The sequence below is a fragment of the Bos taurus genome, chromosome 18, assembly GCF_002263795.3.
Source record: "Bos taurus isolate L1 Dominette 01449 registration number 42190680 breed Hereford chromosome 18, ARS-UCD2.0, whole genome shotgun sequence".
NCBI classification, from domain to species: domain Eukaryota; kingdom Metazoa; phylum Chordata; class Mammalia; order Artiodactyla; family Bovidae; genus Bos; species Bos taurus.
The window spans coordinates 35,179,042-35,192,381 of record NC_037345.1 but is presented as its reverse complement, the minus strand read 5'-3'; the positions used below and the strand labels follow the sequence as shown (position 1 = coordinate 35,192,381).

Below are 13,340 nucleotides of genomic sequence, written 5' to 3'. Positions count from 1 at the left end.
CACCAAGGAAGTGAAAGACTTAAATATGATGAGAACTATATAAAACATTAATAAAGAAAATTGAAGCTAATTCAAAGAAATAGAAAGATATCCCCTGCTCTTGGATTAGAAAAATGGTGTCAAAATGTCCAAACCACCCAAAGCCATCTACAATTGTAATGCAATCCCTATCAAACTACCCATGACATTTTTCATAGAACTAGGACACAGAACCCTAAAATTCCTATGAACCATAAAGACCCAGGATTGCCAAAGCAGTCCTAAAGAAAAACAAAGCAGGAGGCATAACCCTCCTAGACTTGATACAGACTGTAAGCTACAGTAATCAAAACTGGCACAGAAACAGACACATGCATCAATGGAACAGAGGAGACAGCCCAGAAATAAGCCCACACCTACAGTCAATTCATCTTTGACAAAGGAGGCAAGAATATGCAATGAGAGAAAGTCTCTACAGCAAGTGGTGCTGGGGAAGTTGCACAGCTGCATGTAAATCAATGAAGTTAGAAAAGACCCTCTCACCATGCACAAAAATAAACACAAATGGCTTAAAGACTTAGAACAGAACAAGACACCATAAAACTCCTAGAAAACATAGACAAAACATTCTCTGTCATAAATCGTACCAATGTTTTAAGTCAGTGTCCCAAAGCAATAGAAATAAAAACAAAACTAAATAAATGGGACCTTATCAAACTTATAAGCTTTTGCATAGGAAAGGAAAACCATAAAAAATCTAAGAGACAACATACGGAATGGAAAAAATATTTGCAAATAATGCAACTGACAAGGGCTTAATCTCCAAAATATATGAAGAGTTCATACAACAATTAAAAATTAAACAATCCAACCCAAAAATGGGCAGAAGACTTAAGTCATTCCTCCAAAGAAACACAGATGGCCAATATGCACATGATATTCAACATCACTAATTATTAGAGAAATGCAAATCAAAACTACAGTGAGGTACCACTTCTTAACAGTCAGAATGGCCATCATAAAAAAACATTTGATCCAGCAATCCCACTCCTGCTCACATATCTGGGCAAAATTATAATTCAAACACATACACACACTCTGTGTTCATACCTGCACTATTCACAATTGCCAAGACATGGAAGCCACCTAGATGTCCATCAACAGATAAAGATGTGGTACATATACACAATGGAATACTACTCGGCCACAAAAAAGAATGAAAAGCGCTACTTGCAGCAATATGGATGCAACTAGAGATTACTATGTTAAGTGAAGTAAATCAGAAAAAGACAAATACCATATGATATCGCTTATATGTGGAATCTCAAATATGACACAAATAAAGTTATCTATGAATCACAGACATGGAGAACAGACTGGCGGATGCCAAGAGGGAAGGACAGAGAAGGAGGCTGAGATTAGCAGATGTTAAGCTTTTATATATAGAATGGATTAAAAAAAAAAGGTCCTACTGTATGGCACAGAGAACTATATTCAATAGTCTATGATAAACCAAAATGGAAAGGAGTATTTAAAAAAAATGTATATATAACTGAATCACACTGCTGGACAGCAGTAATACATTATAAATCAACTATACTTCAGTAACCAAAAAACCCTGTAATGTGTGGCCAAAGCTTTCACCTAAAATGGTTCTGCCAGAGCAATCTGCCCAGAAATGGACAACAGCAAGATGGAAATTCACCAATACAGAAACTTCCTAACGCATCTCCTTCCCATCCTGCTTCCCAGGTGCTAACAGGGAGCTATGTTCTTTAGGTGTCTCTCCCCACAGTCTGATAGTGGCACATCGGTCCCCCCTTTCAAGTGAACTTCTCTAGGGCCCAGTTTCTTTCTGTTCCCCTGCATTTAGCAAAGCTTGATGCATTGATCCCGGTCCTCCGTGAGCCAATTTTTTAAAGTTACTATTAATCTTTTTACATTTGGGTTCTGCTGGGTCTTTGTTGCTGCATGAATGCATTCTCTAGTTGTGGTTGAGTGGGGACTACTCTTCGTTGAGGGTCACACGCTTCTCATTGCAATGGCTTCTTTTTTGTGGAGTACAGGCTCTAGGTGCATGGCCTTTAGTAGCTGTCATGCCAGGCTTAGCTGCCATGTGGCATGTGGAATCTTCCTGGACCAGGGTTCGAACTCATGTCCCCTGAATTGGCAGGCAGATTCTTATCCACTTTACCACCAGGGAATTCTTGTGCTGAGATCATGAGGCCAGAGCTTCCCATTGGCCCCTTTTTCTTTAAGCTCTGTGGTCCACCTGCTCTACCACAGGGAATCCACTCTTTACGTGGATCATGGGGGCTGGCAGCTATATAGACTCACATCTCTACTCATACACTTTGGGGCATTAAAACCTGTAGCAGGATGCCCTCAATATTCCATCACTTGCCAAGATCATCGCCCATCTGCTAGACAGAAGTGGTCATCCTGGAAGCACAGCTTGCTTCTGAAAGAGGTCTGCGCTGTCTGAGGTTATGCACACAGACCTCTCTGGGCCCCTGGTTAGGCAGGAATCACACAAGTGGGGGTGTTCGGAGCACTTGTTAATCCGTTATGATTTATTAGCTGTACAGCAGTAGATCCTCCTCCCCAGCTTTCAACCCCATTACATATTTTATTACAGGTCTCATGTTGGCGTCCTAAAATAATGAAAAATATCACACAGTACAGCTAAGTACAAAATGCATCAACCTAGAGTCTGATAGCTAACTGATGGCTCTCTTAAAAGCAATACACAGAAGAAAAAAGTGTTTGAAATCAGCAAGACTGAGGCTCTCTAAAAACACATTTTAAACATGTGACAGTTCATGTGCAAGAATCACTTTGAGTTGGTTTTGCTTCACATTATTATTTTTTTGAAGATCCGAAGTTTAAATTACTGACCTAGTGAAATTTCCTGGCCCAGCTTTTAAGAGCTGCTGTGACCCACTCATAATCACCCTTCTGCTTCAAGAGAGGATTTATAAAACACGAAACTCAGCTACGAACAAAGCAAAGAAAATGTAGATGGGAAATCATAACCGAAAGTTAATTGTACAAGGTTCAAATGCTGGCTCCATGGGTTGGAATCATGATGCTCCATGTGGGTGTCCGTCACGAGCGGGCAGCAGTCTCGGTGCTGTTCTGCGACATGATTGTGATCCAATTCCTTGTCAACGTTTACAAACTACCGTCTGTAGTAACTTAATTTGCAAGTAATTAAAATGCTGGGTTTTCTTACACTGCACTTCTTTTCAACCTCGTAATTAATGGAAAAGATTAAAATGTAAAAAAAGTTATTTACAAGCTTGACCATACCAGAAACTTTGCCAAGAAAGAGGCAAAGTCTTCAGGACAGAAACCAATCGTAGCATGCCATACTACTGGTGTGCAGCTGACTCCAAGCAAAGGGAGTCAGGGAAAAGCAAAAGCAAAAACCAGTTTAAAAGTCTAAGTCCTTCCCAAGTCTGCATTTACAATTAAAAACTCTCCTGGGAAGTAGACCATAAGAACTCTGGGAAACCCGGTGGTGGTTTCTGGAGTGGTTTACCATTGCAAGAGAGAGGGTTCAATGTCTCTGTTTCCAGCTAAGAAAACCAGGGAGGCGTGAACACTGTCCTCAGCACTTCACAGTAAACCCTCAGGGACTCAGAACATTCCATGATTTGCTAACATCAAACAGCAAGTTCTAGTTAAATCACATTTTCTAACATCATCCTTGAAGTTTTAGTTCTCAGTATGTTTGGTAAAATGATGCTTTTCCCAAAGCCAAAAGAAGAAAGAAGGGAGAAAATTAAGATGCAGGCCGTTTAAACACAGCCCAGAGCAGTCCTGGCAAGGAGCAAGGCCCCGCCATCACCGGTCCATCATGCTGAGGATCATCTCAGGCGTGAGGTCTCCGTTGGGGGCATCTGTGGCAGCTGGCTGGGCCTCCTCTTCCTCCCCCTCCGCAGGCTCTGCGTCTGGCTCTTTTTTGACTTCAACTATAATGTTCTCAATTGCACCTGTATTCTGGTCTTCGACCTGAATGATGGCTGTTGCTGGCAAAGAAGAGCATGAAGAAAACAAATGCTCCATTAAAGCCCCCAAGAATTGCAAGAGTCTTTTCAGACTTGACACTAAATGAAAGTGAGCAACACAGGAAAGCCTCAGTTTCGATATAGAGAACATCAATAAAAAAGATTTAATAACCTATAATGTGGCCATACACAAAGCCCAAATACTCTAGATAATACCAAAAAACAAAGCACTGACATTCCTCTTCATATGCCTCCCAAATCATGTATTAAAAATCTTAAGTTTTCCTTTATCTCATAAATTAGGGCTTCACAATAGTCAGTGTGACACAGGCAAAAAATGCAGACAGTACAAGACAAGGTATACTTCAGAGTGCAGGATGTAGGCAGGTCTGTTTTAGAGATGACCCACCTACAGCAAAAGAACCTGACATTTTAACAAATTTATCTGTGCCAGGTCTTAGTTGCAGCACACGAGCTTAGCTGTGGCCTGCAGGATCTAGTTCCCTGATCAGGGATCGAACCTGGGGCCCCCTGCAATGGGAGTGCAGTCTTAGCCACTGAACCTCCAGAGAAGTTCCAGAACCTGATATCTTTGCGTCTGAAGCTGTCCAACACCGAGGGTCCTACCACCAGTTGGTTCACTCAAATCTTTGTAGGTCAAATAGTTCCCCAACCACCCCACTGTAACAAGACATTTCGACATGGGGCTCAAGGAACATACTAAAAAAAAAACAGATGGACGCTGCATTTGTTGAAGAAAGAAAGAGAATTGCCAGCTTTTAGGAGATTCATGAATAGAACAGAGACCTGAGACTCCCAAGAGCCTGCAATTACAAGGGCCATGTCCAGTACAGGACTGCTCCCCAATGTCCTCTCATAAATCAGGAAGCCAGCAACAGAATCCATGGGTCTGGGTTTCTTAGGAGGGACACTGTCATGGAAATCCCTTTATTCCTCCATCCTTTAAAATTTGGCTCTTATACATTACATTCATTACCATGTCAATTTTGCCAGGTAAGACTCTGTTTTGTAAAACCCTCCCACACTGACAGTACCCATCTCATAGAAAGCACCCTTCAACTCTGGACTTTATCTTGCTGAAACTTAACAGTCCTCTAGAGACTTTCTCAGATGTTCCCCAATAAAAAACTAAAAAACTGCTTCCTAAGAATTTGTTCTCAGTGTGACCTTAACTTGTTCTCATGGCTCAGCTCCCACCTACCCAAAGAACAAGGACCCGTCTGGCTTCCCCACATGTTGGGAGAGGATGCCAGCCTACTGAGCTGAGACAAGCAACTTACGCTGGGTCTGTTTGGGCTGGTTGGTTCTGCCAGGGGGGCGTCCTCTCCGTTTCTTGGCAGGTGGTGGGGCTGGGGTTACTGGCTGGGGCTCTGGCTCGGGTTCAATCTCCACAGCAGGCTCCTCCTCATCCTCATTGTCATCCAAGTCTGGCTCAGCATTTTCTTCTCATGAAATCAGGAAGAAGAGGTGGTGGGTGGGGCAAAGAGACGAGTGGTGGAAGGAAAAGCAACACACAAATAATCACGTATTCTGTGAAGTCCACTTAAATATTTATTTTCATCGTTAACAGCCCATTTAAAAATTCCATTCACTGGAATTTTTGTTTTCAGCACTAAACAAAGTAAGCTCGTATTAATGCTAAGTTAATAAGCAAATCAACTTGGATACCATTATTCATATTTTATGTGGACTGGATATTCTTTTGTCTTTAGATATCAAAATATTGAGTTTCAAATTCTTAAAGGCAACTCCAACTTATGCCAGTTATATAAATGCCCCCACCAAGTGGTGTTTTAAGCTGAAAATGAAACAAATGTTCCCTTTACCTACTATACACAGATAAAACAGGACACGAAGCCTGAGATGGACCCCTGAAGAGTGGTGGAAGATGTGTGTGTGTTTGTGTGTATAAAGTTCTTGAAGCACCGTGAGGCCCCATTTACTAGGAAAAGTGTTGAGGTCAAATTTTGGAATTTAATTCCCAGCTGTCCCAAACCTAGTAGGTCCTCCTAACTCCCTTACCTTCTCCCTAAAGCAATTACCACATAAAAGGAGAGGGAACTATCGTAGAAAGAACACTGATGAAGAGCCTGGTAATACAGTTTTGAGTCTCAGATCTCCTAAGTGTGTGACCTAGGATGATAACCACACTGAACCTCAGTTTCCTTGTGTAATTTCTAAAGCACTCTCAAGGATCACAAAGAGATAATGCCTGTAATTGTGCTCTGCAACTTACATTCTACCACATCATCACAGATGCTTTTTACACTAGACATCAGAGTTTATAAAAATTCTCCATTATTCCATATAGGCTTCATTAAGTAAGAGGTATTACCCTCATTTTATAGAAACGGAGAAACTGAAGTGATTTATAAGGCACAACTAACCACAGTTTAGGGGTGTTCTGCTGCCCACATCTGTAGGCAACTGAAGAGCTCTTGCTACCCCTCCCCCACTGCCATGGCACAAAAGATATCCTGCCTGCCTTCCTCCAAGAAGCACAGGTTACAAGCACATTCTCTTTTGCTCACACCAAATGTTTAAATTTAGAAATCTGTGGGTAAATGCCTGATCGTCAGGACAAAAAGCCTTGTCAAGTGACTGAAATCCTAAGTGAAAATGTGGGGAACGTACTGGTACGTGGCAGCGTGTCAAGAACGACATGCTTCCCTGCTGAACTTATTCAAGCCCCCTATTGCCTAAGTTGGCCCAACGCCTAGAAAGCTAAACAAATTCAGTCAGAACTGAGCAGGGGGCAGGGGGAGAAGCACACAAAGTTAATAGGGTCAAAAGCTTATTGGATTGGAGAGATTTTGGTTAAAAGCCTTGAAAATAGTATTAGACTCTGGTGGTCAATTTCTCTTGATGACCAACAGGCAGAACTTCTGGGAGGGAACATATATGATTCTGGCCTTCACCAGTCCAAACATTCTGGGATAAAGAGACAACAGGCCCCAAAGCTGTGCAACTCCTCCTCCTGTCTTCTCCAGTGCAGAAGACGAAAGGAGGAACCACAGAAACCTATTAGGAACTCTCATTAAACTGTGCAGCTGATTCTGGTAAAAGTACAATTAGGAGAATGGAGCTGGTCTAGCTGGGAGATGAACCACGGAAGTGACCATGGCAGTGCCATGAGAAAAAAGGCATGTCTGTGGCTGGAGAAGGTTCGGCAGCCAAGAGCTACTACAGGTGTCCTGAAGCTCAAGTTTATCTGGGCATCTCTGCTGGTTCTTGAGGCCCACTGACATTACTTGGCACCTCCCAACAGTCCACTCAATTTCTTTACCAAACAAAGGGATTCCACAATGATTCTCAGTAGTGTGTGATGTGCTTTTATAAAAATTAAAGTGAAAAAAGAAAGTTAAGCAAAGTGACATTTTAAAGGAGGCATTCACTTAAAACCCAAGATTTTCCACTAGAAAAGGCAGCAAAAATTAAATTACTCTTATGCTTAGATGAATATTCCCCCATAAAAAGTTCTGAATAGAAAAGTGAAGGCTTTTTTAAGATAAAAAACCAAAAGGGACTTCTTATATATTTAAATATAAAAGACCTAGTATTTTCATGAACAACTTTTATAATAAAACCAATAAAGTGATACATATATTCAGTTTTCAGAAATTTCATTTCCTTTCCCACTATTTCTGACAAAGCAACGTAGAAGACAAACTTAGAGCTTCTCAGAAATCCATCAGGCGTCACCTGTAAGCACCTTCCCCAAAACAGAACTCCTCTGCACCCTTTTCCACAAGTCTCAAACACTGAAGCCATGGATGCGCCTTCTCAACTAGGTGCCAGTAACCCAAGCATCCACATTATAAAACCTCACACTTTGGAATGAGTTTGTCTCATCAAATGTGACGCCTACATTACCAACACTCTTGTTCTCCACCCCATTTCATGAGTTTAGCACCTCAACACATATACCTTCTGCCTGGATTTCATGACTAACACCCCAAAGAACATCAATGTTAGGAAAACTGGCAAAGTTTTAAATTATAAATGGGGAGATTAAGGTAGGAAGAGAAAGGCTGACCTTCATGGATTTGATCAACACATCTCAAGGCTAGGCTGACACAGGCAGTCAAACCAGAAGTTGGTCAGGATGCTTAAGCAACCTTCTTCATGTCCATTAGATTCACTGCTCAAATCTAGACCAGCTTCCTAAATGTAAAAGCTATGAACATAGAAAAGAAACTCTGCTGGCCTTAGAATATCACTAATCTGAGTAAATTGAGTATAAAGATATTAATTTTGCTTCAGCTTTAACTGAACATAACATATCTTATCAAGCAATGGAACACCATAAGGAAAAAAAAAAAAACTTGCTCTGGGAATAAGCTAACTGCTGTTGTAAATATATACACACATCAGGAAGATTAGAGGTTTAAAGGAAGCACGAGAGAGTGGCCTATCTCTGTATTCCAGCACGTCTTTACATAAATACACTGTAAACACTGCACCAAAACCTGCCACTTTTAACTAACTCAAGAAACAAAAGTCACTTACCACTGTCAGAGGAGTCCTCCTTTTTAGAACGCATCTTTCTCTTTCTTCCACGTTTACTCTTCTTCGTTTCTCCTCCATTTTCCCCTTCTACACCATCTGGACCAGCACAATTATCCGCATGTCTTGCCATAGTATTCTAACAAAAGGAACAAAATTCTCGTTCACATTACTAAAAAAGGTAAGATTAAAATTGGAAGTTCTCTTTTAGTTTAATAAAAAAAAAACAATTGGGCGGTGGTTATCCATATTAAGTCTCAATGTTCTCGTGTCTGCTAAATGTGTCCTGAACATACTCTTCCTTTTCAGGGAAAATGGTCTCCATCTGGAGTGGGTGGAGAGAGAGAAAAGGGTGGGTGGGAGAGGAGAGCTGCTCAGAAAATGGGGTTAGGTCCTCTGAGCAGGGGAGAATCAGACCAAGCTCCCTGTCCTGTGCAGACCTGACCAACATGACCCTAAGTGAAGGCAGAGGAGAAGGCAATGGCACCCCACTCCACTACTGTTGCCTGGAAAATCCCATGGATGGAGAAGCCTGGTAGGCTGCAGTCCATGGGGTCGCACAGAGTCGGACACGACTGAAGCGACTTGGCAGCAGCAGCAAGTGAAGACAGACCTGTTAAAAATACTGAGTTCCCCATCAGTGGAAAGGTTCACACATGGACATGTGTGATGTGGTGGGGTGGAAATGACTGACCCTTTCCAAATGATAGTTTATCTCTATAATCTCAATGGAGAAAACTGCCCTGCTTTGCAACAGATCAAGAACATGGATGGTATCAAGAACTGTAAGGGAGGAAGTCAAGTTCTGACTCTTACCCGGCGTGTAAATGTTTTCCCACACTTAGAACAGACAAAGGCCGCAGGGACAAAGTTGGGGTCATGATAGCGTTTGAAGTGCATGTCAAGGAGCTGTTTCTGACGGAAGGTCTTGTCGCAGTGGCTGCAGGCATAAGGCTTCTCCCCAGTGTGGGTGCGCTTGTGCATGATCATGTGCCTCTCCTGCAAGAGAACGAGGTGAAGGAAAGTCTCAGATCCTGTCTTAGGGCTGCTATCCCCCACCACCTGCATGCGTAACTCTAAAGACCTTTCTCTTCCAAGGGTCCAGGCCCAGAACCGCTTGCTGAGAGGATAACGTAAACCTGATCGGGGTACAAAACTGCTTCCCCAAATCCTAGCAGGTACACTCACTTCTGCTGCTTCTGTAGATCACTCCCAAGCATCAGGCCCCAGTACCAAATTCTTCCCTTCTCTCAAGTCCTGGACTTAATTTCATATAAGGTATATATAAAAACCCTCTGATAAAACCCAACACTGATGAGACATCAATTGTTTTCTAACTATGAAGGTTCCTACCTGTCTACAAGCGTAATCACACTGATCACACTTAAAGCGCTTCTCGTTCTTGTGTGACTTCTGGTGCTGGATGAGGGCATAGCGCTCATGAAACACAGCATCACAGTACCGGCATTTCTTGCCCTGCTCAATGTAGGAATGCTGCTTTCGCAAGTGGACACCTTAAAGCAAAACACAAAGCCCAGGCCAACTTGTGAAAACACAAACATCTCAAAGAGTTAAGAACACATTTCTTTCTGCTTCTGAATATAGTTACTCTGGCTGCTATATAGAAAATGGAAAAAAAGGAGTAAAAACAGACATGGAGACCAGTTGAGACGTTAAAACTCAACAGGTGAGGGAAGGTGGTAGTTTGGAGATGGCAGTGGGTATGGAGGGAAGGGGACCTGACGAGAGACCTAAGAAGCTGAATCAACAGGACTTAGTGACTGACCAGAGTGAGGAAGAGAAAGGTGGGTATCAGGAATGACCTCCAGGTTCCTGGCTTGGAAAACTGAGCAGATGGTGGAGCCACTTACTGAGACAAGGAGTAAGTGGAACAGGGCTGAAGCCTGAGCTGTGTGTCTGCAAGGGGGCAAGGACATTTAGAGTTGAGGGGAAAGATTAAGGAGAACTTGAAAATGAAGGTAAAGAGGCAATACTTGATCATGTAAATGTTGCCAGGACACAGGAGAATGGGATCAGGGCAAAGGGCAGGCCACAGACACGAAGAGTGACACAAGGTCTCTAGAAGCCGATGGGGAAAGAGGATGAATGCAGGTAAGTTACACATCTGGAAAGAGGAAATTCGAAGTTTCAACCTGCTGCATTTTCTGTGTATCTAAAGTAAGAAAAGAGGTTACATACTGAGACGAAGGAGGCAAAGAGAAAAGGGAAGGAAGATTAGAGGTTTAAACAAAGTTAATGATTTACCCTACTGTCATACAACTTCCCACATAGCAGGTGCTCAAGAATCTGTGGAATGAACGGGACACAGCTGATGAGGACAAACAGCTGGAAACTGAGGAGCCAGCTGCGTTTAGGGTCAAGAATTTACGGCTCAATCAAAGTGCTATCACTTCCAACTTTTGTTGTTGTTTAGTTGCTAAATAGTGACTTCTTTGAGACCCCATGGACTACAGCCACCAGGCACTTCTGTCCATGTTATTTCCCAGGCAAGAATACTGGAGTGGGTTGCCATTTCCTACTCCAGGCATTGGCAGGTGGATTCTTTACCACTGAGCCACAAGGGAAGCCTCACATCAAACTCAAAGAGGGCCAATTCTGGGGAACGGAAATAGGTAAGAGAAAGGGATGGCGTATTTTTTTACTCCCTACACATGTTCACTATATGAAGACTTTTTATACATAAATATATCATTTAAAATAATTCTTAGACTCAACTTCTGCTCCTCAGATAGAGAGACCTAACAGTTAATGTCAAAGACTTTATATTTTTATTAAATATTTACAATAATAATTCTGTAAGGTTGGAATTATTCCTATATTATCAGTTAAAAAAAAAAAAAAAAAACCTTATTAGAACAGTAAGTATTTGGAGGTGAATCTTGATCTGGTAGGTCTGCCTCCAAAGGCCATGCCTTCCTGTGTCCCAAGGTGATGAATCTTAATTATTGCATATTAATGTGAAATCAGACCTGCTTTAAAGAGGGAACACAAACTTGTTTGGGAATGGTTTGGGCAGATAACTATTATTTGACAGCTCCTTAACTACCTCATAAAGAGTTTATTATGTAAGGTCTAAGAGGTTATCATTACAAGTGCAGGTGGCTTGTAACAGAATCAACAGAATGATCTCTGTTCGTTTCCAAGGCAAACCATTCAATATCACAGTAATCCAAGTCTATGCCCCAACCAGTAACGCTGAAGAAGCTGAAGTTGAACGGTTCTATGTAGACCTACAAGACCTTTTAGAACTAACACCCAAAAAAGATGTCCTTTTCATTATAGGGGACTGGAATGCAAAAGTAGGAAGTCAAGAAACACCTGGAGTAACAGGCAAATTTGGCCTTGGAGTACAGAATGAAGCAAGGCAAAGGCTAATAGAATTTTGCCAAGAGAACGCACTGGTCATAGCAAACACCTTCTTCCAACAACACAAGAGAAGACTCTACACATGGACATCACCAGATGGTCAACACTGAAATCAGATTGATTATATTCTTTGCAGCCAAAGACGGAGAAGCTCTATATAGTCAGCAAAAACAAGACTGGGAGCTGACTGTGGCTCAGATCATGAGCTCCTTATTGCCAATGAAGAAAGTAGGGAAAACCACTAGACCATTCAGGTCTGACCTAAATCAAATCCCTTATGATTATAAGTGGAAGTGAGAAATAGATTTAAGGGCCTAGATCTGATAGATAGAGTGCCTGATGAACTATGGACGGAGGTTTGGGACATTGTACAGGAGACAGGGATCAAGACCACCCCATGGAAAAGAAATGCAAAAAAGCAAAATGGCTGTCTGGGGAGGCCTTACAAATAGCTATGAAAAGAAGAGAAGTGAAAAGCAAAGGAGAAAAGGAAAGATAAGCATCTGAATGCAGAGTTCCAAAGAATAGCAAAAAGAGATAAGAAAGCCTTCCTCAGCAATCAATGCAAAGAAATAGTGGAAAACAGTAGAATGGGAAAGACTAGAGATCTCTTCAAGAAAATTAGATACCAAGAACATTTCATGCAAAGATGGGCTCAATAAAGGACAGAAATGGTATGGACTTAACAGAAGCAGAAGATATTAAGAAGAGGTGGCAAGAATACACAGAAGAACTGTACAAAAAAGATCTCCACGGCCAAGATAATCACGATGATATGATCACTCACCTAGAGCCAGACATCCTGGAATGTGAAGTCAAGTGGGCCTTAGAAACCATTACTACGAACAAAGCTAGTGGAGGTGATGGAATTCCAGTGGAGCTCTTTCAAATCCTGAAAGATGATGCTGTGAAAGTGCTGCACTCAATATGCCAGCAAATTCGGAAAACTCAGCAGTGGCCACAGGACTGGAAAAGGTCAGTTTTCATTCCAATCCCAAAGAAAGGCAATGCCAAAGAATGCTCAAACTACCACACAATTGCACTCATCTCACACGCTAGTAAAGTAATGCTCAAAATTCTCCAAGCCAGGCTTCAGCAATACGTGAACCATGAACTTCCAGATGTTCAAGCTGGTTTTAGAAAAGGCAGAGGAACCAGAGATCAAATTGCCAACATCTGCTGGATCATGGAAAAAGCAAGAGAGTTCCAGAAAAACATCTATTTCTCCTTTATTGACTACACCAAAGCCTTTGACTGTGTGGATCACAATAAACTGTGGAAAATTCTGAAAGCAATGGGAATACCAGACCACCTGACCTGCCTCTTGAGAAACCTGTATACAGGTAAGGAAGCAACAGGTAGAACTGGACATGGAACAACAGACTGGTTCCAAATAGGAAAAGGAGTACGTCAAGGCTGTATATTGTCACCCTG

The 13,340-nt window shown here is 41.9% G+C and overlaps 1 protein-coding gene across 8 annotated transcripts in view; it reads right to left on the bottom strand.

The window, feature by feature from the left end:
• Window positions 1-2,524: 2,524 nt before the first annotated feature.
• Window positions 2,525-13,340, bottom strand: part of CTCF (CCCTC-binding factor) — a 45,591-nt gene continuing 34,775 nt past the window's right edge. For 5 of the 8 annotated variants that reach the window (XM_059876711.1, XM_005218594.5, XM_005218596.5 and 2 more), the window contains 5 exons: window positions 9,873-10,033; window positions 9,336-9,518; window positions 8,523-8,658; window positions 5,294-5,455; window positions 2,525-4,013 (listed from right to left, as the gene is read on the bottom strand). In XM_059876711.1, coding sequence (XP_059732694.1) covers window positions 3,829-4,013; window positions 5,294-5,455; window positions 8,523-8,658; window positions 9,336-9,518; window positions 9,873-10,033 — 827 coding nt within the window. In that variant the 3' untranslated portion in view covers window positions 2,525-3,828. 8 annotated transcript variants of the gene reach the window in all.